The 26,999-nt window shown below is 37.5% G+C and overlaps 1 protein-coding gene across 3 annotated transcripts; it reads left to right on the forward strand.

Moving 5' to 3' along the window:
* Positions 1-3,007: 3,007 nt before the first annotated feature.
* LOC306847887 (double-strand-break repair protein rad21-like protein 1) lies at positions 3,008-22,407 on the forward strand. 3 transcript variants are annotated; one of them, XM_079382115.1, is made up of 14 exons: positions 3,008-3,063; positions 3,548-3,706; positions 3,816-3,945; positions 4,029-4,128; positions 4,223-4,326; positions 4,413-4,508; positions 5,047-5,151; positions 5,609-5,731; positions 10,442-10,671; positions 10,792-10,888; positions 18,170-18,318; positions 18,458-18,562; positions 19,651-19,725; positions 21,655-22,407. In XM_079382115.1, exons 2-14 carry the CDS (start codon positions 3,560-3,562, stop codon positions 21,841-21,843), a joined length of 1,650 nt encoding a protein of 549 aa, XP_079238241.1. In that variant the 5' UTR covers positions 3,008-3,063; positions 3,548-3,559; the 3' UTR covers positions 21,844-22,407. The 3 variants fall into 3 exon arrangements, with proteins under 3 accessions (XP_079238241.1, XP_079238240.1, XP_079238239.1); XM_079382114.1 differs by having other exon boundaries at positions 3,020-3,063; positions 4,413-4,514; positions 21,655-22,348; XM_079382113.1 differs by having other exon boundaries at positions 3,020-3,063; positions 5,047-5,160; positions 21,655-22,348.
* The last annotated feature ends 4,592 nt before the right edge of the window (positions 22,408-26,999 follow it).

Here is a 26,999-nt window from a genome sequence, read left to right on the forward strand (position 1 = left end):
GTGGTTCGGTATGGAGGTTTACATAAATGATTTACAAATTATTTTACATCAAAAAGAGAACTCGATGTTCTGTGTGATTCTCTTGATGGTCTCTGAGTTGATGAGTGTATGTGTCAGCAGATGCTATAAGAGTCTCTGATTAGCCTTCAGTGAGACACCCAGCAGAAACCGCAGGAACAGATCAAGGTGACCATTTGCATTCTGTAAGGATTTATCAACCGCTTATTTGAATAGCTTGTACAAACTGTTCCACATATGTCCTTCATTCAGATACTACTAAAAATCCAGCATAAATCAGCATGAATTCCATGCTGGTCCAGACTTGTTCATGCTGGTTATTGCTGGCATACTGCTGTGCTGGTGAACATACTGTTCTCAAGCAAAACGTGGTTGGTGAAGCTGGTCCAGCATGGTCTTGCAGGGTTGAGTATAGGCCAGCTGTCTGTATGCAAGCAGTGTTTTTACTACCATATTTCTATATTTATCAGATTACTGATGCAGAAACCATATGAGATTAAAACATGAATTACTGTAGTTTCTTTAACTCCCTCTGTTGACAGTAGAACTGAAAAGTTTAGCTTAGCTTTTTAGAAGGCCTAATGATTGCATTATTGATAAGAAGTTTTGAATAAAACTGTAAAAATTCAAATCAGTGAAATATTTCAAAAGATTTATGCTCTGTTTCAAAGGATCTGTGCTCAAATAATTTAAAATCAGTTTTTTTTCTCAATCTATTTGACACATTTCTCCAAAGTAAACGATGAACAATTCAGTGCTGTTCTTCTATTGAATGTACTTGATTGTCCACCTGTTCTGAATGTTCATCACATATTAAACTCTGAAAAATGTTTGGACAATTAAAGAACAGAAGTTGTCCCAAGATGACTACAAATGTGAACTATCAATGATCATAGTGCAGTACAGAAGTGGACTGACACATCTTTCACGAGTTCACACTTACATATATAGCACGAGTTACGTAATGCGTATTTGGCGAGTATGGTAATACGTAGTTGGCGTGCTGTCCTGGGGAAGGGCTCTGAGCTCGGGAATGGCCCGAACCCAGAGTATCCCCCCCGTGGTATGGTGAGAACTTAGTGATATTGGTGGAGAAGGGGTGGTGGAGGGATGCTGATAGACCGTCAAATGAGTGGAGGTATGTCAGCTGTATTTATGTCCGAGAGTTGATTGACTTGATTACGTACCACTTGTGTTTAATTAGGCTAAGTATCTGCTCCTCCCGAACTTTGTTAATAAAACATCATTTAGATGTGTTTCCCAGGTTCTCTCAAGGAGAGGCCATGATTTCTTCAGTTAGGTCAATTAAGGGTAACTCTGATTTCATTTGAAATTCATCTGTACCGTCTAGCTCTCTGCTCACCCCTTCCATCCTCTTCTCCACTTCCTCTCTGTCCAGGGGAGTAGTGTCTGGGTATACAGGGTATGCAGGTACATATGGGCCCAGGCAGATTGGGGTTTTTAATGAATCTTGTGTGTTATGTGCTAGTTAGCCAGTTTCACGGCTAAAGTAAACTACTGCTCGTCACTCCACAGAACAGAGGAGCGGGTGAGCAGAGCTCTTTAGCATTTAAAGCAACATGGACTAGAATGGCTTAAAGATGGCTTACAGAGCTGATTTTGATGGGGCAAAAAAGGTGTTTTTTACACAACCATTGAGAAATTTTAACCAAAGCATGGTATAGACTTTTAATTAAGACCCTAAAGAATCATATCAACTTGTGGAAAATGGGCAACCCCTTTAAAATATGATGACATTTTATTTCATTGTTGGTGCAAAATAAATCAGATTAACTGAAATAAGGATTTTTTTCTAAATCCATCCACAATTAGCAATTTTTAAAGAGGAACTTGTAATATCTGGAGTCATAAGAGGATTGTGGTTTTATAACATAAACCACTACTCCCCTACTTTTTCTTTTTCTTTGTATGATTTTCTCCAATGTATTTACTTTATATTTAATGTAATTTAAGTTTATCTTAAATTTATTATGTTGTATAAAATGTGATATGAAAATTGAGCGTAATGCCAGTCGTGATATGTCTATGTAAATTTCTCAGTTATGAATGCCATTCTGTGTTGTTATTCAAAGCATTTGGATAAAAAACAAACAAACAAACAAAAAACGTTTATGCTAATATTCAAATCACATTAAAATTAAACTATAATAATACATAATTTGACGTAATTCATACTCACGTAAAAAAAAAAATACTAAATTTAATTTAGTGAAACATTTTACATCCTTACGGAAATATGATTATATTTTGTAATTGTCATTTAAATCTGAATAATTTTCTAATTGTTTGTCATAAAGCAACATATCAGGAAAATGTTATGGGTTTTCAAATTATGAAACAGGACATAATTTCATACATGTCCACTGTGGAGGACACCAGGACTAAAAGCATGTTTATTATGCATTTTGGGAGACATAACAATTGAATAGGAAAATAAATTATGTATCTATTTTGTTATGAAATATTAGATATTATCATGAAAATTTGGTCCCATTATGACAATTCTTTTTTCAACATGCTGTCCCAACAGCAACACATTAATATGCAAATTAGATACAGTATAGATACACTGTGTTTAATGGGAAAACCAGTTTATGGAATTTTTACACACATATATTGCATAAAACAAAATAATTTTGTTATATATTTTATAACACAGTTGATAATCATCCTTAAACAAAGTTTAGAAGAAAAAATCCTGAAACGTAAAAATGTATTGGTGATTTTTTTTTAAATCCCATTTTTTTTGCCTTTTTGATGTCTATTCATGCCATTTTATTTTTAGAAAAACGTAGTCCTAGTGTCCTCTACAGAGAATAAAACATGAATAAAATATAATTTTTCAAAAAGTTGAATTTTCCATTTTTTTTCTAATGCTCTAAACAATGTAATGAAATGAAAAAAATACTAAATTCACAAAGCTTATTTTGGGGGGTCTCATATATTATATATAGTATAGAAGTATAGCGCTCGTGAAGTGGGCGGGAAATTGTCTCAGTATTGATCCACGCCGAGCGGCATCAGGTATGGCCTACATTTGACAAATATGAGATGTCTAGACCTAATTAATTAATAATTCGTTTATAAACGAATAGAGATAATTCTCACGATACAGAAATCGTGAAACTGCTGAACACGAAAAAACTGATTTATTTGGCTAGCATTAACTTACACAAGATGACGTCTCAAAAACTAGCGAGCTCCCTACCTAGACAACACTGTTTGGCGTCATAAGCGCATTCTGAACACACTACACGTTTGGTGTCCATCTAGACAGCATTTTGGGGCATCGTTCAAACGGAGGCTGTCAGGGTCTAGCTGTGTTTTGAGACAGAGCCTCATAAACAAACGATATATAAGGAATTTGTAATGAGCTCAAGTGCATCACATATTAACAAAAACCCAATTCTTATGTTACTGTGTAAATGAATGGCCACGGTGGTGTTAATAAACGCTAATAAGTTAATTAAGTTAACTTTAGCTCTCATGGCGACGCATATTTTCCCAGAGACGCCACATCATGATGTTTTATGCCCAAATCTTCACCTCTAAACGAAGCACACTAGCCAAGATATGGCTCGCAGCCCACTGGGAGAAGAAAATAACCAAAGCACACGTGTTTGAATGTGACCTAGAGACCACCGTAAAGGAGATCTTATCACCCCAGGTAAGGTTCACCTGGTTAATCCATATATGAACACTAAACCAAGTAATTTAATGAAACTAAACTAATGCTTGTCTCTTCCTGTGTGTGGGATTCATCTCCATGACTCCAGATGAGAGTTGGTCTGCGGACTTCAGGTCACCTTCTTTTAGGAGTTGTCCGGATATACTCGAAGAAGACCAGATACCTTCTTGCAGACTGCAGTGATGCCCTGGTCAAAATTAAAGTGGCTTTCAGGCCAGGTGAATACAGTCATCTGTGATGTTAAATCTGTCTCAGAATGAGGGAACGCTGCATGACAACAATATTTCATTTTTATTCACAGGACAGACTGATCTCCCTGAGGATGCGATGGAGGCCACGTTAAAAACTATCACTCTACCAGAGGACTTCACTGACTTTGATTCCCAGCTGCCTGATCTCAAGTATCATGTTTATTAAACCTCACAGCTCTTCATATAGACTTTTTGCTGATGTAGTGTTTTTATGACTTTAATGGGTGTGTTATGTCTCACCCAGAACCATTGATGTGGTCGATCACTTCTCTTTGAACCAGTGCCGCACTGAAGATATTACTCTCAAAGAGAACTTCGAGAACCACTTTCTCACCATGGAGAGAATCGGTAACACCTCTGAATGATCATTAAACCAAGGTTTACGTGAACTTTGCAATGCTATAGATGTCTGTGGTTGTATTTCCCGTTGAAAGGTGAGGAAATCCAGTCTTATCAAGGACTGTTTGATCAGAGTTTCAGTGTCCATGGCGACTGCTTTGGTGATGAAGAAATGGCTGTCGACCTCATTGGTACAGGTTCATTTATGACTGCTTTTACACTGAACATTTGCACACAAACTAATGAAATTCATAATATTTATGTGTATGTTTAAAGTCAAATTTAACTGAATACTGACATTATGTATTTTCTAATGCATGATATTCAAATAAAATTGTTTTAGTAATGCAAAAATAATTATAATTAGCATTGCTCAATAAAACACATTATATATAAAGATGAAAATATTGATAAATGTTAATCAAATAGTTGTTTAGTTATTGCTTTAAGATACCGTTATAGGTCTTGCTGATTACAAAGAGTGTAAAATGATGGCACAATTTTAATTTTTAGGTGAATTATACCTTTACAGTTATAGTCAAGCGTTAACACTAGAGGTTAGTGCAATAATAGAAAATAATGAAATGTTTAATAAAGAAGTGGGATACAAAATCATTGTATCTCAATTTGCACAAACACGTTTGCCTAATTTTTGTCTTTTAAATGACTAAAGTGACATGGAACCGTATCACTCTCCCACTTATTTCTCTTTATTTGTGGTCTGTCGAGATTTTATAGCCAATACGACTGATGATGCTGTGGTGCCTGACATCTTTGATGAAACTCCTAATGAATTACCAGCTACACCTCCTCCAACTGCTGTCAACGCAGCAGGTAATGATGGTACATATATATTTGCATTACATTATATTTTAGCTTTCGAAACAGATGAACAAGCATTGTTGTTGAAAGCTTTGGTCAATGAGAATCAATGAGAGTGAGAAGGAAAAGGCAAAAATGTACACAATATTTTTTCATCTAAAACACTTTTTGACTTGTAAGGTCTTATGAAGAAATTGTAAAAATTAAACATTTTTCATTGGCATACCTAAAAGGTTTTTGTTTAGTTTTTCCTGTCATGCAGATTTAGACCAAGTTTTTGAAAAGGATAGTGATATGTTGATATTTCCAGGTTAAAAGTTTACATACAGAAGCATGTAAATATGTTTCGATATGTATTTTAATAAACCACTTAGGACATGCTTTACATGTTTACTATATGACCTTTAAGTTTATAAAATTGGCCTTTGCTTGCAATGTTAACATTTACCACTGTGTCATTTTCTCAAAGAGCCGGAGTCTGTGAAACCACAACTTTCCTGTTTAAAGGGTAGGAGCAGTCCAGCCCCGACCGAGACCACTTTCTTAGTAAACGCAGAGGAAGGTTTCGCTCTTGCACCGGTTGTTGCCACATGTGAGTTTTAGCTGCTCTGGAGAATTATATGAGCAGCAATTTTGACCTTTGCCTCAAATTGTTGTTCAATGTTGAACTGCTAAACAAAAAAAAATTTGTTCACCAAAAAAAGGACATTTCTGTGATCATTTACTCACCCTCAAATCATTCCAAACCGTCTTACTTTCTTCTGACGAACATAAAATAATATACTTTGGGAAATGTGTTTTTTGTCCGTACAATGTCAAAGGTAAGACAAAGGTAACTGAACTGTTGGTTATCAGCATTCTTCAGAATATCTTTTTTTATGTTCTCCAGAAGAAAGAAAGTTGTACAGATTTGGAGCAACATGAGGGCGAGTAAATGGTGACAGAAATGTCATCTTTGGGTGAATATTGGGGTTTAACTGCTCACCACTTGAGGGTGCTGTTGAGAATCAGGAGGGTTAATCATGGTAATGAATCAGTTGCTGCAGTATGTACACGGTGCACGTTATATAGATATTCTGTGTTTAGGAATACTATAATGGCCTCTAGAGTTGGCAAAAGGTGTAATGTGCAACCAGAGCATATTTATTGAAGAATATTACAGCACATACAGTATGATACAAAGTAATAGCAACAACAGTTTTTCTTGACTTTTTTTGGCTGACAAATATTAAGACATTTTCGCATAATACTGGATCACAACATTTACTTTTTATATTTTGAGATGGCAACTGGACACCACTCCCTGTATTAACCCCTTAACTGTCACCCCCCCTTTGGAAAATAGACTTGAAAGTTAAATTATTATAATTCATGAACGCTTTTGAATACAGACCTATGCATGTCTCCTTTTAAAGAAGACAATCGGCAGATTATTGAAATAATTAAAAAAAATTGAAGTAAAAAAAAGTGACAAAAGTTTAAATTTACTGTAAAGAAAATGTATTGTACTATTTTTTTTTATTTTATATTTTAATCCAAATTTGGCATAAAATTAAAGCCATATGTCTAAATAAGTTGTGTTCCAAATTTGAAGTTGATATAAAAAACTTTGAGGTTACTATGCAATTTTGTTTAGGCGTTATACCACAAATAGCCACCGGGTGCCATTCAAACCCCATAGAATTTTTTAAATGCATTTTTCTGTCACAAATGTATCAATTTCTCTCTCGGTATTACTCCTGTCACAAAATATGGAATCTTGAGACTCAGACCTTTCCAATGATATGTATTTTGTGAAGATTCTAAAAAGTTTTGATTCACCGTAATACACTTGGAATGGGAGGAGCCCGCTAAAAGATTTTAAAGTACCATTTTATGGTAACGCAATGTCCGATTTCAAAACGGTTTTCACGGGATGAATCTTGAAGTTTTAAGCTTTCAAATGATATATAATGTATGATGATTACTAAAACATGTTATAGAGCTCCTGTTATGGTGTATATGTTTTTAGGTGCACTCTTGTCATAAATTAATCTATTACTGCTCCTACATAATTTTTAACAACAAACAGTGGTAAAATATCTATTTAGGAGTAGGGCTGGACAATAATTCAATATCAATATGTATCGCGATATAATTTTTTTCAATGATTTTTAAACACATTTTCGATATACATTACCAGTGTTTCTCGTACATTGATTTATTTGTGGCGTTTGACTTTGTTGAATAAACATGAGCACTACACGTTTCAAAATCAAAACGCGTCGCGGGTGTTTTATATGAACGTATCTCTGAAGGGAACCGACTGTCTTCAGAAAAGTTTCGATGACATTTTCATTTGATCTGATAAAGTCGCGTTCAGTAAAGAATTCTCATCTGTTCACCAAGCCTGCATTTATTTGATCCAAAGTACAGCAAAAACAGTAATATTTTGAAATATTCTGTTAATTATAATTTTCTGTTTGAATGTATTTGAAAATGTAATTTATTCCTGTAATCAAAGCTAAATTTTCAGCATCTTTACTCCAGTCTTCAGTGTCACATAATCCTTCAGAAATCACTCTAATATGTCGATTTGCTGATGATCAATATTTAAAACAGTTGACTACATATTTTTCAGGATTCTTTGAATAGAAAGACCCAAAGATCAGCATTTATCTGAAATGAAAAGCTTTTGTTACATTTATACACTACCTTGGAGTCAGTATAATTTATTTTATTTATTTTTTTTGGAAAGAAATTATATAAATTAATACTTTTATTTAGCAAGGATGCTTTAAATTGATCAAAAGTGATTGATAAAGACATTTATAATGTTACAAAAGATTTGTATTTCAGATAAATGCTGTTTTTCTGAACTTTCTATTCATCAAAGTAACCTGAACAAATTCTACTTAGCTGTTTTGAACATTATAATAAATGTTTTTTGAGCAGTATATCAGAATATTAGAATGATTTCTCATGTGACTGGAGCAATGATGCTAAATATTCAGCTTTGAAATCACAGGAATAAATTACATTTTAAAATATTTTAAAATAGAAAAGTTATTTTAAATGGCAAAAATATTTCAAAATGTTACTGTTTTTGCTGTATTTTGGATCAAATAAATGCAGGTTTGGTGAACAGATGAGAATTCTTTAAAAAAACATAAAAAATCATACTGTTCAAAAACTAAAAAACCGTAATGCATAGTGGCCTATAGTTTGACGTTAAAGATTAATATTAATAAGGTGAGTCTGAGATGTTTATTTGACCGTGATTTCACATTTTTTGTTTTTTTAATTTTATTTATAAAATATAATTTTATAGGAGGAGGTTTCGTAGACTTGGCAAATTTTATTTTTCATAAGTTTGTAGGTACAGACATCTGTTGCGGCCATTCTTGGCAGTTTTTATGAGTCTTTTTAAAAATAGTTCATATCGATATCGGAATTATATCGTATCGACCGAAATTAAGAAATATATCGTGATATAAATTTTGGCCATACCATCCAACCCTATTTCGGAGTCTTGGACCTTTCCAACGATATATGGTTTGTCATGATTAGATTAGGATTTAATTGTAATATATTGAAGTAAAATTCTTTCTTTTTACAGTACTATTAATACCAATTCAGTTCTGTACCTCAACCGCTTTTAAACGGTCCTGTGTGTTTTTGCTGCGTGCTCTGGTCTCGAATTACAAAATCCCCTCTGAGCTAATTTTTGCTTTCGCTAGCTTTCAGAGATCTACACTCTCGCAGATCTACCTAACATAATGAGAGAAAGCACAAATGCGGTGTAAATAAGAAATTGATTGTGTAGTTAGTCATTGATTATATCAGGAGATTTTGTGTGAGTAAGCTCTGTCAGTTGCGCTATAAGAGTAGCCCTATGCTCAGTTTCTCTACATAATCTTGGCAAGGCCCACCCCTGAGGCCGTTTGACCGACATGTCAAGCAACCAATCACAGTTTGTTTCATTCAGCGTCACGTTTCGGGGCGTGGAAATATCGTCACAATAACAGACCGGTGTGTAAAACTCTTGGACATATTTTAAAGACTCTATGCTGTGAACTTAAAATATTTCACATACTTTTGAAAATCCAGCGTTTAGTTTATCCTGATAAGCGCTCGTTGTCATAGTTGTAAACACGATGGCTTTCTGCTTTCGTGAGGGGTTTGGCGCCACAGCATCTTGGTTTCCAGGTGGAACGTTAAAGAATGCGACACGCACGTCTCCCGGAAATCCTGTCGAATTCAACCAATCCGACAACGACTTCGAAACTCCTGAAGTGTTTCCACTTTTGTGTGCCATATGCATCAGACGTTTAGCCAGCGGTCCATGGGCAGGACGACTGAGGCTGAGACTAATAATCCATTGACAATTTGAAGAAAAGTTTTGTTTGTCTAAGAGGTCCGAACATCCACGTATACTGTTTCTAGAGTAACAATGCGAGTTAAAAAAATTAAGCAAGTAATCTGTTAAATTGTTCTGTCAGTCATTGTTATGATTGACAGTGATAACTGTAGCACTGGGTGGAAAGAGTTATGTGACAAACCGATGTCAAAAATAGACTTTTGCATTAAGTGATGCAGAGTAAATTCAGAGTAACAAAACTACAACAGCAAAAAGTCTGTTGGCTGAATATATTTAGCAGCTTCTACAGTTAAAGATAAAACTTAAAACATTCTTTTCGATGTGTCATTTTTAAGGCAATGTTTAAAAAATGTAGTTTTTAATTAAATCAACTGAGCTAATGAGTGATCCTCTGCTGCATATAATGGAAAATTCATGTGATTGTTATCTCAAAAGCCTTTGTTTTCCACGAGGATTTTTGGCACATTTTTTCATCTCATTGTCATCAATAAAAAGTGAACTTTTTAAAGTGAATTTTACTACACAACTGTAAAGGGAAAAATAATAAGGCTTAAAAAATATTGTTTGAGTTTGCATTCCTGCATATTAATCATTTTAATTTCCTGAGATTTATTTTGGCGAAAAACAGCAGGGAAACTTCTCTAGAAATGCTTCTCTTCGGTTGACAACAGATTCTTAGTGCCTTAGACTCACAACACTTTCAGAAGTGGAGTTTGTGTGGAGCAGCATTTACTAAGCACACACTGAAAACATAGTTTCGTGACTTCATAATCACACTAAACCATATAGTGTTCTTAGACATTGTTTTAAATAATATGAAAAGTTACGGCCGACTGGCAGTTAACTCTGGTTCATACTGTATACTCACCAATGCTGATTTTTACTGACATTTGGCGCTTAGACTCTGCATCAGACTAATGGAAAGTTCAAACATGTGCTCAGCATCTTCAACAAGGAAAAGAGGCTCGAGGAAGCGGAAGCTGGTGATTGACCGGTCAAAGGAACTAACAAACGATGACATCAGGATTCAACTGGCTGACTGCTCCGACCTTGTAACCCCATTGGAGATAGCCCCGCCCACTCGGCAGCTCATGGAGTGGAGAGAGAATGGAGGAGTGAAGCAGCTCTTCTCCAGTTTTTGCCTTCCACTCTTACACCCTGACTTAAAGCAGGTATTGCATACCCGCTGTCGAAATAGCATCAGAGCTCAGCTGAAGTGCACAGCTATCATTATACTGTCTAGCATTAAACAGTGCATCATGGGAAATGTTCATTTCCCTCTATTCCTCTAGCTGTTCCCTTGTCACACATCACCTAGGAGACCAGGCTTGGAGGGAGGAGCGAGACAGCAGACTGACCCAGAGGAGATGAGAGAGCAGCCTAGAGAGGGTAACGAATCACATTGCATCAGACAAAAGCCGAGTTGATGAAAATCTGGCCTTGTTTCCACCTGGTATGAAAATGCATTTTCTGTGACGCGATAAGTGATCAGCTGAGACTCATTCATACCTGGTCCTAACATGCATTTTAAATGCGTCTTCCGTATTTGGATTTTGTCTAGACTCTCGAATTACTGAGATTTCAGTAATCTTTTCTGAATTGGCTGTTTGTATGCATTTGACCACATGAGCATCTACGCTTCAAAAGCAATCCAGTTGAATTAGATTAGATTAGATTAGATTCAACTTTATTGTCATTGCACATGTAAGGTACAGGGCAACGAAATGCAGTTAGCATCTAACCAGAAGTGCAATAAGCAGAAGTACAGGATATACAGTGGCTACAATATGTTACATATGTACAGAATATACAGATAAGGCAGTAGTACTATGGACATAATTTACAAGTTTTTAAATACTATCAGTATGATTTACAGATGGGTGATATGAACATACTATACATATGGATTGTGCAGTAAATGTACACTATGAGCAAAAACTATGAACATAATTACAAATGGTTATGAATAAGCTATAAATTAAGATATATAAACACTAGTGCAATGAACATTGAAAGTGCATAGAAATACAAATTTACAGTACATAGTACTCAGTGTGTAGATTGGTTGTTTTTTTGTTTTGTTTTTTTTGATGGGGAGGGGTGAAGAGTTTGTAGTGGTGTGTGAGGGGGGTATCATTGGGCAGAGTTTAGTAGGGAAACAGCTGTAGGGAAAAAGTTGTTCCTGAGTCTGCTTGTCCTTGTTCGGAGGCTCCTGAAGCGCCTCCCAGAGGGCAGTAAGTTAAACAGTCTATGGTCAGGGTGAGAGGAGTCCTTAAGAATGCCGCAAGCTCGACGTAAACAGCGTTTTCTCTGGACGTCCTCAACGGCAGGAAGTGGTGTCCCTGTGATGCGTTGGGCGGGTTTCACCATCCTCTGTAGTGCTTTGCGGTCAGCAGCTGAGCAGTTCCCATACCAGACTGTGATGCAGTTGGTCAGGATGCTTTCAATTGCACACCGGTAGAAGTTCCGCTGGATGATTGACAGGTGGTTCTTCTTCAGTGTCCTAAGGAAGAAGAGGCGTTGGTGAGCCTTCTTGACTAGGCTGGATGTGTTGGTGGTCCAGGTCAGGTCCTCCGAGATGTGGGTTCCCAGGAACTTGAAGCTGGAGACACGTTCAACAACCATCCCGTTAATGTGGATGGGGTCATGCGTTCCACTTTTCTTCTTCCTGAAGTCCACAATAAGTTCCTTTGTCTTGCTGGTGTTGAGGAGCAGGCTATTGTCAGCACACCATGCAGCCAGGTGCTGTACCTCCTCCCTGTAGGCAGTCTCATCGTTGTCTCTGATGAGGCCAATCACTGTGGTGTCGTCAGCAAACTTGATGATGGAGTTGGATCCATGCACAGGCCTGCAGTCATGGGTGTAGAGGGAGTAGAGAAATGGGCTCAGCACACAGCCCTGTGGTACGCCGGTGTTGAGTGTGATGGTGGTGGAGCAGGTGAGGCCTGACCTAACATGCTGAGGTCTGTTGGTCAGAAAGTCCATAATCCAGCTGCAAAGGGAGGTGTTATCACCCAAGTCTCCAAGTTTAGTGGTCAGCTTGGAGGGAATGACGGTGTTGAATGCTGAGCTGAAATCAACAAACAATATCCGTGCATATGTGTTGTTGTTTTCCAGGTGTGTGAGTACCGAGTGCAGTACTGTGCCTACTGCATCCTCAGTGCTTCTATTGCTTCTATAGGCAAATTGGTGTGGGTCCAGTGTGGGTGGGAGGCAATTCTTGAGGTGTGCCAGGACCAGTCGCTCAAAGCACTTCATAACAATGGGTGTGAGTGCTACGGGGCGGTAGTCATTCAGGCACGTTGGGGAGGAGTGTTTCGGCACTGGCACAATGGATGTGGACTTAAAGCATGTTGGCACCGTTGCTTGGGTGAGTGACAGGTTGAAAATGTCTGTGAAGACCCCTGCGAGCTGCTCTGCACATGTCCTGAGCACACGTCCAGGAATCCCGTCGGGGCCAGCAGCCTTGTATGCGTTGATCCGGCTCAATGCTGTGCAGACATCTGTGGAGGTGAGTTTGAGGGTCTGATGGTCTCCTGAGAGTGTGATCTTGGTGGCTGTCTCCTTGTTGTTGTTGTCAAAGCGAGCATAAAAGTAATTTAGCTCATCAAGGAAGGAGACGTCTGTGACCGTTGGAGTGGAGTTGCATGGCTTGTAGTCACTGATGACCTGGATGCCCTGCCACATGCGCCGGGGGTCAGAGTTGGAAAAATACTCCTCTACCTTTAGCTTGTAGCAGTGCTTGGCCTTCTTGATGCCCCTCTTCAGGTTAGCCCTGGATATGCTGTAGGCCTGAGCGTCATCTGATCTGAAAGCAGTGTTGCGGGCTTTCAGCAAGAGCCGCACTTCCTTGTTCATCCATGGCTTCTGATTAGGGTACGTTGTGATCTGTTTCTCTGTTGTGACACTGTCAATGGAGGTATTGATGTAGTCCAGTACAGAGGTGGTATAGATGTCAATGTCCGTGTGAGAGCCACTGGCAGCCTGAGAAGCAAACATACTCCAGTCCGTGTGTTGAAACTTGTCCTGAAGTACAGACTCTGCTCCCATTGGCCACACTTTGATGGTCTTCACTGATGGCTTCACACGGTTGATGAGGGGTGAATACTTGGGGGTGAGAAACAAAGAAAGGTGATCAGACTGTCCGAGGTGGGGGAGGGGAGTCGCGATGTAAGCTCCAGCGATGTTTGTGTAAACATGATCCAAAGTTTTTTCTCCTCTAGTGTGGCAGGAGACATGCTGATGGAATTTGGGGAGCACTGTCTTTAAGTTGGAGTGATTAAAATCACCCGCAACAATAAATGCAGCTTCCGGGTGTACAGTCTGTTGTTTACTAATGGCTGCATGCAGTTCGTTCATAGCAAGCTTGGCATTAGCATCCGGGGGAATATAGGCTGCAGTTATGATGGTGGAAGTGAACTCCCGCGGCAAATAGAAAGGTCTACACTTAACCATGAGAAACTCTAGGTTAGGTGAGCAGTGTTTTCCAACAATGTCAGAGTTCGTACACCAAGCTTTGTTTACATAAATGCACAATCCTCCGCCTCTGGTCTTGCCGGAGTCATCTGCCGTTCTATCTGCTCGGAGCGTGTAGCGTCCGGTTAGATCAATAGCATTATTGGGTATGTCGCTATGTAGCCATGTTTCAGTGAAAACCATGACATTGCAGTCCAAAAGTTTCTTACTATGGGTGATGCGAAGTCGTATCTCATCCATTTTGTTCACCAATGACCGCACATTAGCGAGGAAAATGCTGGGTAAAGAGAGCCGGTGCGGTGTTAGCTTTAGCTTAGCTCTTAGTCCTCCACGCTTCCCCCGCCTTTGTTTACGATCTCGGCGCCGCCTGTGAGCACTTCCGCCCGGCCGAGCAGAGTGCGTTGCCTCGGGTGTTCTGGAGATCTCCGGGATGAGTCGATGATTGGTTATAAGATTGTTGGAAAAGTGCAGACCGATATCCAAAAGCTCCTGTCGGGTGTATGATGTTAAGGCAAAGCTGTTCAGTGAGAACAGACCCGAGATGAGCAGGAAAAATACTGCAAAATTGCAAAAACTGGTGAGACGCTGAGCCTCGCGATGTGTTCGCGCCGCCATCTTGGTCTATATTGAATGCACTTTCGACTACCTTTTGAAGTGGTCGAAAGTGGACAAGCTCAAAACCTTTTTGACCCCTTTTACACCCATATTTGTATGTCTTCTACTTGTGATTGGATTGACAAAAACACATCTTAAAGGGGTCATGAACTGCCACCGTTTTTTATTTTGTACTGAGGTCCACTTATTATGTTATCAAGATTTTTACATCAATAATTTAGAACTAAAAGGCTATTTTCTGTCTTGTTTTGACCCCATCATCTGAATGCTCGGTTTGAATAGGTGTGGAGGATTGTAGACTCAAAAGTAAACGCCCACTGCTATGATTGGCTTGTGTATGTTTGACAGTCTACATCCTTCATAGATGGACGCTGTTGTGATTTAGGTTAAAAACGCATAAATACTCAGTATATATAAAACGATAATACACAACAATAGTGACCACGTAATAAAAACAGTTACTCGCACTTGTGCTGTAACGTGTAAGGATTAGCCCTTATTTTAATTTAGCTTTTAGGGAATCTATTCTTAAGATTCGATATTGATATGATATCAATCAAAACGTATAATTTAAAAGGTTAAAATAAAAAATAAAAGGTTTTAACGACTCGTCCAGCGAATCGTTAAATTCAGTATATCTTTAACAATTTAGTTTATCTTATTCGTGGCCAATGATAAAACAAACCAAATAGTAATTTATCAGAATTCATGAGCATAGGTAACGCGATCTTTGGCAAATAGTTTAAGACTTGAAAATCACATAGCACCAGACACAAGATTTCTTAATAAGTCAAAGTTTATTTGCTACTCTACAACACTACTAAGCTAGAATAACACAAAACAGAATACGTACACACACAAACACACATACACGCTGCAGGCAATGAATTGTTTTGATTTGAAGAGAGTTTAAGGTTCTAATGCTCGTTTCCAAGAATGCTCTAACTTCAACCTGATGGAGTCACAAGCAAGGAACTTTACTATGTTTACTCTTAAAGATGAATGCAACCAGTTTCCAGCAGAATTATGGAGATTTATTTGATTACTTGCTCTGAGTTGTTTTGTTCCTTTCCTGGTTGAGGGAACCCCGGGTGCGGATTGGCTGCTGAAGTCGTCGTTGCGTGATGTCACTGGGGATGCCCTCTTGCAATTGGTTGGTTTCTCTGTGACGTGATGGCGCTCTTAGGAAGTCTGTTTAGAGTTATTTCGGCCTCAGGTGTTAAAGTTTCATTGGTCAGAACTTTGAAGGCATGTGTGGATCCTCGCCAGATGGTATATGGCTGAGAGCGCTTAACAGCGCGATCAGATGAGGAGCCGAAGGTTCAAACAGCGCGCGAGCAAGCAGCAAGCAACAGCACACCGAAGTTGGGTGTCTGTCTTTATTGGGCTGATTTCAGTCTGCCCCTTTTTCTGTTTGATCCAATCACAAGTGTTTCTGTAGGGTGGAGCCCCGCCCCGCACGGCTCAGTTTTCTGTGCGTAAATCCTTTGCTGATTTCTATTTCATAAAATGAAGAACATATCCTAGCAGATTCCTATAAGTGTTTTAATCATACATTGCGATGAGAAAAGTCAGCTTTCATCCACACCAAATTATTGCTGACGCAATTAGCTTTCATTCAAAATCAAACACCAAGTATTTTTCATACCCAAAGTACATATATCAATTTTATCTATTACGCGGTTAAGGCATAGATTAAACGATCCTAAATTCTAAATAATCACACCAAGCATGTGAAACTAAACAATAGTGATCGGGAAAAATAAGACATCAAGAGATTACAACAATAACATAGATTCCAATAACACAGCAAGCTTAATTTAATTTCATAAAATACAACCTGAATATATATTGTAAATATATTTTATATATTGCTTTTGAGTATATTGCTTTAATAGCAGCAGCGATTATTATTTGTCCTTTTGGGAACACTTATAAAGGTCTGATCTTCTTCTGCCAATAAGAAGAACAGGCGTGTTTCTCTGCTGGGGAGAAACGGGAGGTCATGGGAATGTCACTCCGGATGGAGATCTGGTGATTTTCTTAGCTCGGACATCTGTTGTAAAACCATCATCTTTGTTGATACCATCATTGAATTACTGCGTTAAACGATCAGGAGATATCAGGGAGGGTCTGTGCTGGAGCCTTTCCAGATGCCACATGCTTTGTACTGTTGATTATGCAACTTTTATTTATGGTAAACCGGTCAGGAACAACATTGAAGGTTCTGTTCTAAATCCATTTCAGATGTTCCCTCAAATTTATCCTGGGTTTTAGAGGTCTCCTGAGATAAGGAGATTTAGGGCAGGAAATCAGCCAGCCAGTCAAATGCAGATGCTGGGAGTGGAAGTCTTAACTCCTGCTAAGGAATGTGCTGTCTTGAAATTATTTTGTGTGTGTGTCCTGGTCTACTGTCTGATCCAATATAGTTGGCACAGCATCGTCTTTTAGTTTCAGTCTTAAAAATCCCACGTCAAATCATGCCTTGTTTTTAGATGAATCTGTGGTAAAACGAAGTGAACAAAAGACCAAGTTCTTAATGACGTGGTCTGGATCTTCATTAAAAATAAAGATCATCAACTCTTTCCTAACATTGGGATCAGAAGCAAGGCAACACAAACCCAGAATTCTTGTTGTCTTCTCTGCCTGCCATATAAGCTGTTTTTAGACTAACAAGATAGTTTTGAGTTCTGAAACTTAAAGGATGTTTTTATATTACAATGGCCTCTTATATGTCAAAAGATTGAGGGAATTTTGGTTTCTAAGTTCATGACCCACTCATGAACATAATCACTTCATGATTATTTACTCCCACTCAGGTCATTCCAAACCTGTACAACTTTCTTTCTTCTGAGGAACGAGAAATGAAGTTCCAAACATAGGTTCGGAAGGAGCCTAATAATTCAGTCCTGTCAATCATCATTATGAGCATATATAAGCAGCAGTCATTGCGCCGTCCCAGCGACATTTCCTTTTCTTAAGGCATCCCTTCACCTCCCCATGTCCTCCTCTATTTGTGTTATTCTCCCTCTATGTAGTACCGCAATGGGGGGTTGAACTCAGAGCTCAAGCCGAGCCTCGGGTTCAAGTCTCCGTTGAGGACAGCAAGCCAAGTTCCTTTACCATTAACTATTAAGACTGGATGGGCAGGCGAACTTGTGAAAGAAGATAATTTGAAGAATGTTGATAACCTAACAGTTTTTGTGACTATTGACTGCATTGTATGGACAAAAAACACTGAGACATCTCTCAAAAATAACCTTAGTGTTCTGCGGAAAACAGGTTTGAAATCAACATGAACGTGAGTAAACATTACTGTGTCATAGTAGCAGAAAGTATCTATTGTTTTTTTTTTTTTCTCGAGGCAGTGAAATTGATTTGAATATAGCAATTTAATATTTTAAGCCTTCTGAAGTCAAATAATGGCACATTTCACCACATAGTTTTTTTCACTTCCCTTTCAGAGCGCTCAAATCTTTTTTTGTGTTTTGAACATACTAGGAGAGCAACGTTTTCTGTGAATAAAGACTTAAATTTCAGTCTGTCCTTTCTGCAAAATGTGTTTTTGTAAACCTGTAGAGGTCTGGGAAAACTCAGCTCAGCCGGTTCTGGATGACTGGAGTTTGCTGCAAGACTCTGTTGGTCCAGATCAAGCAGCAGGTGGAGACACTACTGTAGAAGCTTCTGTCACTCATCCAGCACCTCCACCTCCCTGGAACACCACCAATGTAAGAACTGCATATGCACTTTAGCCCTGTGTACTAGCTATACATATTACTGGTCTTATTGTGAGTGGTTCACTGGTCTAAGTTTGTAATGTTTCATCAGAATGTAATAACTAATAATTTCACCCTTTCTCGTTCAAAGGAGGAGAGCAGATTGGAGGTGTCATATCCAGAGCCTCTCTCTGAGATCTCCATGCATGTTAACCCATCTGAAGATATGAGGGAAACCCCATTGACTCACACACAGGTAGTGCTAAACACTGAACCTCACATAAATACTGATTATCAAATAAACAATGTCGACTTGATGACAGTTTACTGTCGACTTGTGATATACTTGCACTGTCCAATGACATCATTGTCAGTGCCTTTTAAATTGAGGTAGTAATCAATCCAGTTTATTATATTTGTTGAACTCCATTTAAACTCAAATAACATTGAATATTCCAATAAGTCCTTTTAAGAATTTATTAACAAAATTACCTGAAAACAAAAATGTTACAGTCACAAATTATTTTTGCTGCAGTCTTGCATTCCATAAATGGTCCTTGCAGAATATTACATCGCCAGCGATATTATTGGACTTTAATTTTCAGAGTAATATTTAAATATTATGACTTTTTTTTCACACTTTTAAAATGCATAACTTTATAAAGAAATAAGTAGCTTGTGGCTTTTACAAACTTTTCTATGAAAAACTGAGAAAGTATATTCAAATATTCCATTGAGTGTGTGCATGAATCCCAGTCAGATTATTGAAACAGAGACCTCAATCTTTTTGATCTGAACTATTTGTTGTTGCATTTACTGTCATTTTATAATCATTGAAATCCTGTGTCAAACATGTTCTTACACTACTGTTTAAATGTTTGAGGTCAGTAAGATTTTTATTCAAATAAGTTACACATTTTATTCAGCAGTAAATTTATCAAAAGTGACATTATAGACTTTAAAAAGATTTACAAACAAAATAATTGTTTCAAATAAATTGTTCTTTTGAATTATCAAAGAATACTGAAAAAATGTTGCGGTTTCCACAAAAATATGAAGCAGCACAACTGTTTTCATCTCTGTTAATAATAAAGAAATGTTTCTGGAGCAGCAAATCAGTATATTAGAAGGATTTCTGTGAGTAATGATGCTGAAAATTCAGCTTTGCATCGCAGGGATAAATTCCATTTTAAAATATATTTGCATAGAAAACAGTTATTTTAATTGCAATAATATTTCACAATATAACTGTTTTCAATGTATTTTTGATCAAGTAAATGCTGCCTTGGTGAGCAGAAGAGACTGATGTGTGTGTAGCATTTGACCTCTTCCCTTTGTCTGCAGTCTGCTCTGAACAGCCAGGATGTAGAGGATAAGAGAATGACCAGTCGGGCACACGACCTCCTCCAGGCCCTCAAAGTAAGAAATAATCAAACCCCAAATCCACAGACAGAGTTGATGCTGATCAGGCCTGGTGTGTGGAGCAGTTGTAGATGAGGAATTAGGTGTGAAGATATAAGAGAGTGGGAAATTAAATATATGGGTGTGATAAGAGCTTAAGGGCTAAACTCAGTCTCATTCGATTGACACTGCTCAGAGTGGCAATAGCAGGCCGCGTTGAAGCACTATGATATGAGCGACCTTATCTCATGTCGAAAACGTACCTGTGCATAGGAACTTTTTCGCAAGACAAGAAATAACGTACTAATACGTACATATCGCTGCAGTTTCCAACAGAAATGAACTCTAGAGGCGGTAAAACAGCGAGCACTTGTAATCGTTTTCGTACACAGTTATGATTACAGCTCCATCGCATTCGCTTTCCGGACTTAACGAGTTTTCTCGGTAGCTCAGCCGGCACGGGACTTAGGATGCTGAATCCTTCGGTACGAATCCCATGAAAAACATGACTCGCGGTGAAGCAGCTGAAAGATGAGAGATCGAAAAACTAAAACGGCATGCTTGCGATTGCGTTTTTACATCATTGCATTTATATTTAGCAGACGCTTTTATCTAAAGCGACTTACAAATGAGGACAATGGATTGAAAGCAACCAAAATCAACAAAAGAGCAGTGATACGCAAGTCCCATGACAAGTTTCAGTTAACCTAACGCAGGTTTTTTTTTTATTATATAAAAAGAAAACGGAATAGAAAAAGAATAGTGCAAGCTTGTGTTAGAGGCAGTTTAACGTCACATTCGTTCTTGTTCATACTATCGGGTAGGTTTAGGTGTAGTGCAGATGGTGCGTTATTTTAAAACGTCACGGAGCATTACACTTGACAGACATTTCAAGTCAGATCTGCGGCGCCACATACAAAACGTCACACAAAACCTACCATACCTGTTCCGGGTGAAAAAAAAACGAACACTCTTGTGGACATTTCACATCGAATATGTCAGGAAACGTACATGGCGCTACGTTCACGTCTTGCAAAAAAGTTCCCACAGTACGTTTTCGTCATGAGATCAGGTTAGATATGTGATGAAATATGTTCTGTACGCTGATAGATATTATGTAAACACATTTATATTAGATATTATATTGATCAATGTATCGGATATTCTGTATTGGATTTATATGAAAAATAATCAGTGTAGAATTGTGTAGTTTGTATGGCTTTGAGATTTTGGAGGCATGACGGTTGTTGTGCACCGAACCCCTATCTGCTACCCGGGCGCCACAGCATAAATGGCTGCCCACTGCTCTGAGTGTGTGTTCACTGCTGTGTGTGTGCACGTTGGATGGGTTAAATGCAGAGCACAAATTCTGAGTATGGGACAGCATACTTGGCCGTATGTCACGTCAATTTCACTTTACTGTATACACAAGCATGGCTTCCAGTCAGTTTCAGTTGACTTTATGTAACTTGTTGGTTTTGGGTGCACTAGTCTGCCTGGACAGTCATATTTACAAGATACGGGGGTCGATACAGTGACAACTGAACTGCTGTGCAAGAGCTAATCACTGGATTTGCAGAAGTTTGACAGGATGGTGTTATTAATCTTTGAGTTTTTAGGATACATATTGCCATAAAGTAGATGTTTACAAACACAATTGTATATTTTGCTTTATTTTCTGATTGATGTCTTTTATGTTTTGTTGTCTAAAACCAAAACAAACTGCGATTGGCTCACTTCTCATGTCAGACAGATTTGAAGTGGGTGGTTCCAAAACAGTCAAATAATCTTATTCAATAATTATTTCTCAATTTTTAAACTTGGATATCTCGAGCGTTTTGAATAACAATGTTTAAATTTAAGTATAAAAAGAGTCAAGAAACTTGTTTTATGGACACCTTTTGTTTTTGTTTAACTAACTTGCACTAACTACTTGTTTCATTTCAGAGACAAGACTCTTCCCCCAATGCCGTGTACAGTCTTCACGCTTTATGTGAGAGCAGCAGTCGTTCATATGTGGCAGCCATATTTTTCTGCCTGCTGGTCTTGAGGAAACAACAAATCCTCAATCTGCACCAGAGTGCCCCATACAGTGACATAATTGCCACACCTGGGCCTCTCTTTTCTTCCTTTTAGAACAAGCAGCCATGAAGCACTGAGGGAAAACCTTTAGAGATGTTATAGCTCATTAAAAGACTTTACTGTTTCATATGTTCTTGGTTGGGAGCAAACTTGATGGATTCTTATGGAGACCTGCTAAAAATGTGTCTAAGCTATGAAATGTGTCTGTATAATGTTGTACTGTTTCTAAAAAAAAACCATATATATGTAGTACTCCGATGTGTATGAGCTGGGCTATGGGTCAAACGTACCGTAGAGCAGCTCACAACACATGATTGTTTCAGTTTAACCAATTTTATGAACTAAATTAACTAAATCCTTGTTCGTTACTTGAAAAGTGAGTTGGCATGGATTGAAACTCGATTGGTATTTGTCTTCTCGTCCTACAGTTTAATGTAATAATTGTTATGTTCCAAAAACGGTTCTGCTCTTTGTTGATTATTATGATCTGTATGTTCTTTTTACCCAATTCTTGAGACCGTTAAATGTACAAATCAAATAAATAAATATTGCAAAACTTAAAATAATAATTTATTTTGTTCTTCCAAACATACTTTAATAAACTCAAAAGGAAAAGTTTAGCAGGATGTCCTGGGTGCTCTTGTGAATAGGGACTGATGCTATATTGAGCTCTTGAAAAATAAGCATAAGAATAACTTTCATATTGTTTGTAGTATCTTAAGATGAACATTTACTGGACTGAAGCAGTTTAGGTTTACTTGATTGTCTTGTTAAAATATGAATATATAACATGATAAATCAGGCTAAGGAACGTTTATTTGTTCATCTCTCAATCAGAGCACTAAAAAGAGATTCAGTAATCTGTGCTCATAATTTGTAAACAGTTGCCTACAAAAACCCTTTTACGTCTGTGGCTCTGATGCAAACAATTGCTATTTTGAAACTAAATAGCAGAGGTGTAAAGAGTACCTGAAAACCATACTTGAGTAAAACTACAGATACATTACTGTGAAAATTACTCCGCTACACGTTACAAGTCACCAATTCCAAAGCAACTTGAGTAAAAGTCTTAGAGTATCTGATTTTAGCAGTACTTAAGTATTTTACTTATACTAAATATAGGCTCAAAGATGCAATAGTCAAAGAGACATTCCAGTCAAAAACTGAGAAGCTGGAGAAAACAGGCAGAGGCAAGGATCTATGTGCAGGTATTTCATGGAAAAACTAGAACAAATAATAAGCCAAAAACCAAAGGGAACAAAGAACAGAATGACAGGCAAACAGACAACCGTTACATCCAACAACTCAAAGTAGGGCTGGGCGATTAATCGAAAAGTAATCGAAATCGACATTCAGAACCTATAATCGAACAAATTTTTCCAGGTCGATTATTTCGATTACTTTCCCTTTAAAACACTACCGCGTGTGGAGTCACGTGACCCCGCTCCCTTACATTACGTTATTCCGCCGACATGTCGAGCATGAAGAGCTTAATCACTGAGACAACTGAGCAACAAGAGCAGCTTGTACCAAAGAAAAACGCAGTCTCTGTCATTTGGACACATTTTGGCTTCAGTAAGGATGACATCGAACAAAATGAAGTCATGTAGACACTGTAGAAAAACAGTTTCGACGTCCAAAGGTAACACCACCAATTTGTTTCAACACTTGGAGCACAATCACGTTACTGAATATGAACAAGAGTTATTTTATTTAGAAGAGATACTGCATATTTTCTACTTTTAATAAGAAAAACATTGAAAATAATTTATTTTGTTTCCAAAAATGCAAGTTATTTATTTTTACTTTTTTTATAAGAACAAAGTGACTGTTCGTTTTAGGCAATGTGTGCTTTAATTTCAGTTGTTTAACATTGATGTTCAATAAATAATCATAGATAGTAGATAGTGTGTTTCCTACAATTATTTTAAAATCAAGTAATGCACCCTTCATTCAAAAATCTCTCACTTGTAATATGTGAGCATATTTACTGTACAAAACTTGTCAGTGAACTATGAGGGCAAAAAAATTAAAAATGAATAAAATAATAGTTCATTAATCGTAATCGAGTTAAAATGTTCAATTAATCGAGATTTTGATTTTAGGCCAAATCGCCCAGCCCTAACTCAAAGAACTAAAGAAACACTAGGGATATATATATATATATATATATACAGTATGCACTGGATGTGCTGGTTTTGGCCTCATTGCCAGCTGCAGTCATGTCCTTATATAGGCTATAAAACACCTGAGATTCACAACTACTTGCTAAGGTGTTCGCATTCATGTACAATAGCCTTGTTGACAAGTTTGGGTGAGTAAGGGCAAAACATACAAGATATGGTACTTTCAGTGCTCTGTAGGCAATATCACATCTTTTGAAGCAGAAATAAACTGCTTCAGAAAAGCTAGGTGCCATGCAAAATGTAATGTATAACTGCAAAGAGTAAAGATACTCATTCAGAAATAGACTGAAGTAGAGAGTAAAAGTTGCTAATATCTTTGATACTCCACACAACTACAAAGTATCCGAAAAGATACTCAAGTACAGTAATTAGTTACATTTACGTTACTCCAATACTTTACACCTCTGCTAAATAGAAAGTCTGAAACTCTTTTCCTCTCTATCTCAAAATGTTTATTTTAATGTATTGTTTCTATTATTTATAGTGGATGTACTGGGTGTTGGCTGGCTGTCTTGTGTACAATTTGCAATAAAAAAACAAACTATTTTGAACATTTGGTCTCTGTCCCTTTAAGAAACGCCGTCGCAGCGTCACGCAAATGCGTCGGTAATGCTCTCATCAGCAGCAGCAGCATCCGTCCATCAGCGAAATGACGGCGCGCGCATCACTGGCCCGAGCGCAGGGCAGCGCCAACATCCATGAACAAACTTCACCGGGATCCTGCACAACAGCAGAGGATGTAAGTCACGTTCATCCCGGTTCACTCTTCTCTGTCATGAATTCTCTCGACTCACAGCTGTTTCAGAAACTATGAAAGGTGCTTAATGTTCATCATCATAACGATTTGTGCATCATGTGTAACTGCGTCTATCGGCATCCTACAGTATTATGTCATTTAATCTGAACAGTCACCGACGCACTGTTGCAGCGCCGCGCTTCCGTCTCAGACAGGCGAATACGGTTCTGCTGATATCAGATACTGTTACATAAGACAGCTCGTGCCCTTTACTACACAGGGACGACTTACCTGCAACATATGGGGGGTGGGACCATGAAAGTTAACCATGGAAGCATCTATAAAAATATCTGATTTCTGTAAACAAAAATGTAGTCTTGTGCTATACTGCAGTACAATCCTGTGAGGCAGAAATGAACCAGGGATATGTCCCAAATCTGGGGACAAACATAATTATTTAATAATAATAATAATTATATATATACATGGGCTTAGAGTCTCTGCATATAACATAGTGACCTGCAGCTGTCAGATATTACTGAGAGGCAAGTGTTGCTGAATATGCTAATGACAAATGAAAGTAAAGGAAACAATGGATGGAACTCCAAAACTTCTGACAGCATTAAAATATTTTTGAATGTTTATTCTCTCATGAACTTTTCTGTCTTTTGTATTTGATATTGATTTAGTAACAGACTCAGTTGCTTAAAATGAAAATGTATTTAATTTGATCAATTTAACTGAAGTATATGACATAATATTGATGATTATGATCGTTTAATTTCACATATAACGTTTGGTAACACTTTACCCATTAGTTAATGCATTACTAACATTAAATGGATAGTTCACCCAAAAACGAAACCCTCAAGTACCTGTATGAATGTCTTTGTTCTGCAGAGGAAGATATTCTGAAGAATGTGGGGAACAGAGCAGTTCTGGGGCACCATTGACCTCCATAGTATTTTTTTTCCTACTATGGAAGTTAATGGTGCCCCAAAACAGCCTGGTTACAAACTTTCTTCAGAATATCTCCCTTTGTGTTCAGCAGAACAAAGACATTCATACAGGTTTGGAGCTACTTGAGGGCGAGTAAATGATGAAGATTTTTGGGTGAACTATCCCTTTATTAATGAGCGAGACATTTGTTATTGTATTTATTAATCTTTGTTAACATTAGTTAATTACAGTACAACTGTTCATTGTTAGTTCATGTTAGCTCAGGTCCATTAAGTGATATTAACAGATACAACATTTGATTTTAATAATGCATTAGTAAATATTGAAAATAACATGAACTAATAAATGCTTTAGTAGTATTTTTCATTGTTAGGTCGTGTTACCTAATGTAGTTAACTAATGTAAACAAATGGAAGCTTATTGTAAAGTGTTACTAAAACAAAGTAACATGTTAAAAAAGTAAAAAAGCTGAAAATGAAATCAAGCAAGCAAATATTGCCCCTTAAATGTTTTGTTTTTTTTACACTAATAATACCGCTAGTGAAAATGCATCTATTTTTCACATTGAATGTGTATTTACATTACACCGTATATTATCATTAAAACAATTTCAGTTCAAATGCAAATTGAACATGAATTTATATTTGAGATGTTCCAAAGAACATCTGTCTGTGTGATCAGCATCACAAATTTACTTTGATTAGTCATCTAGAAGTAGTGGCGAAATATTTCATATTTCTTTGAGTTTACAGCAATTAAAGCATGTAGATTTTTAATTTCCAGGTTCATAACATAAATGGTTCATCCATAGTAACATAAGAAGTGCTGCAATGCATTGTTCAGAGAAATACAGACTAGAACAGAGATGAAAGTGAGCAATAGGGAGAGAATATCTTGAGGGAATTTTTTAAGATGAGAAAATGTGTCTTGAAAGTTGCAGTGATTTTGACTGTTCAGGCCGGCTTTGGAAGATAAGGTTTCCTACTCTCAACGCTTATATAACACCAGCAGCTCCAGATATTGTGTCTCTGTTCATGTTACTTGCAGCGCAGACATTCTGTGATGTCCTGAACTGAACCCTGTTGTCTGACAGATGCATTCGGGGGCTAAATATACTGACAGCCAACTCTAATATCATACACACTTTGCTTATTTATTGTGGAAGCAATGTTTTTTTTTTTTTACTGATGACAGTGCAGACTCAAATCAGAACTGGGTCATGCTCGAAAAAGCCTTTTTTATCAACAGCTTAGGAGATTCTTAGACAGTTAGGATTAAATATGCTGAACACTTTAATTAAATCTGCATTATAAACTAGAAAACAATAT

This window comes from Barbus barbus, assembly GCF_936440315.1.
Source record: "Barbus barbus genome assembly, chromosome: 28".
In the NCBI taxonomy this organism is placed as follows: Eukaryota; Metazoa; Chordata; class Actinopteri; order Cypriniformes; family Cyprinidae; genus Barbus; species Barbus barbus.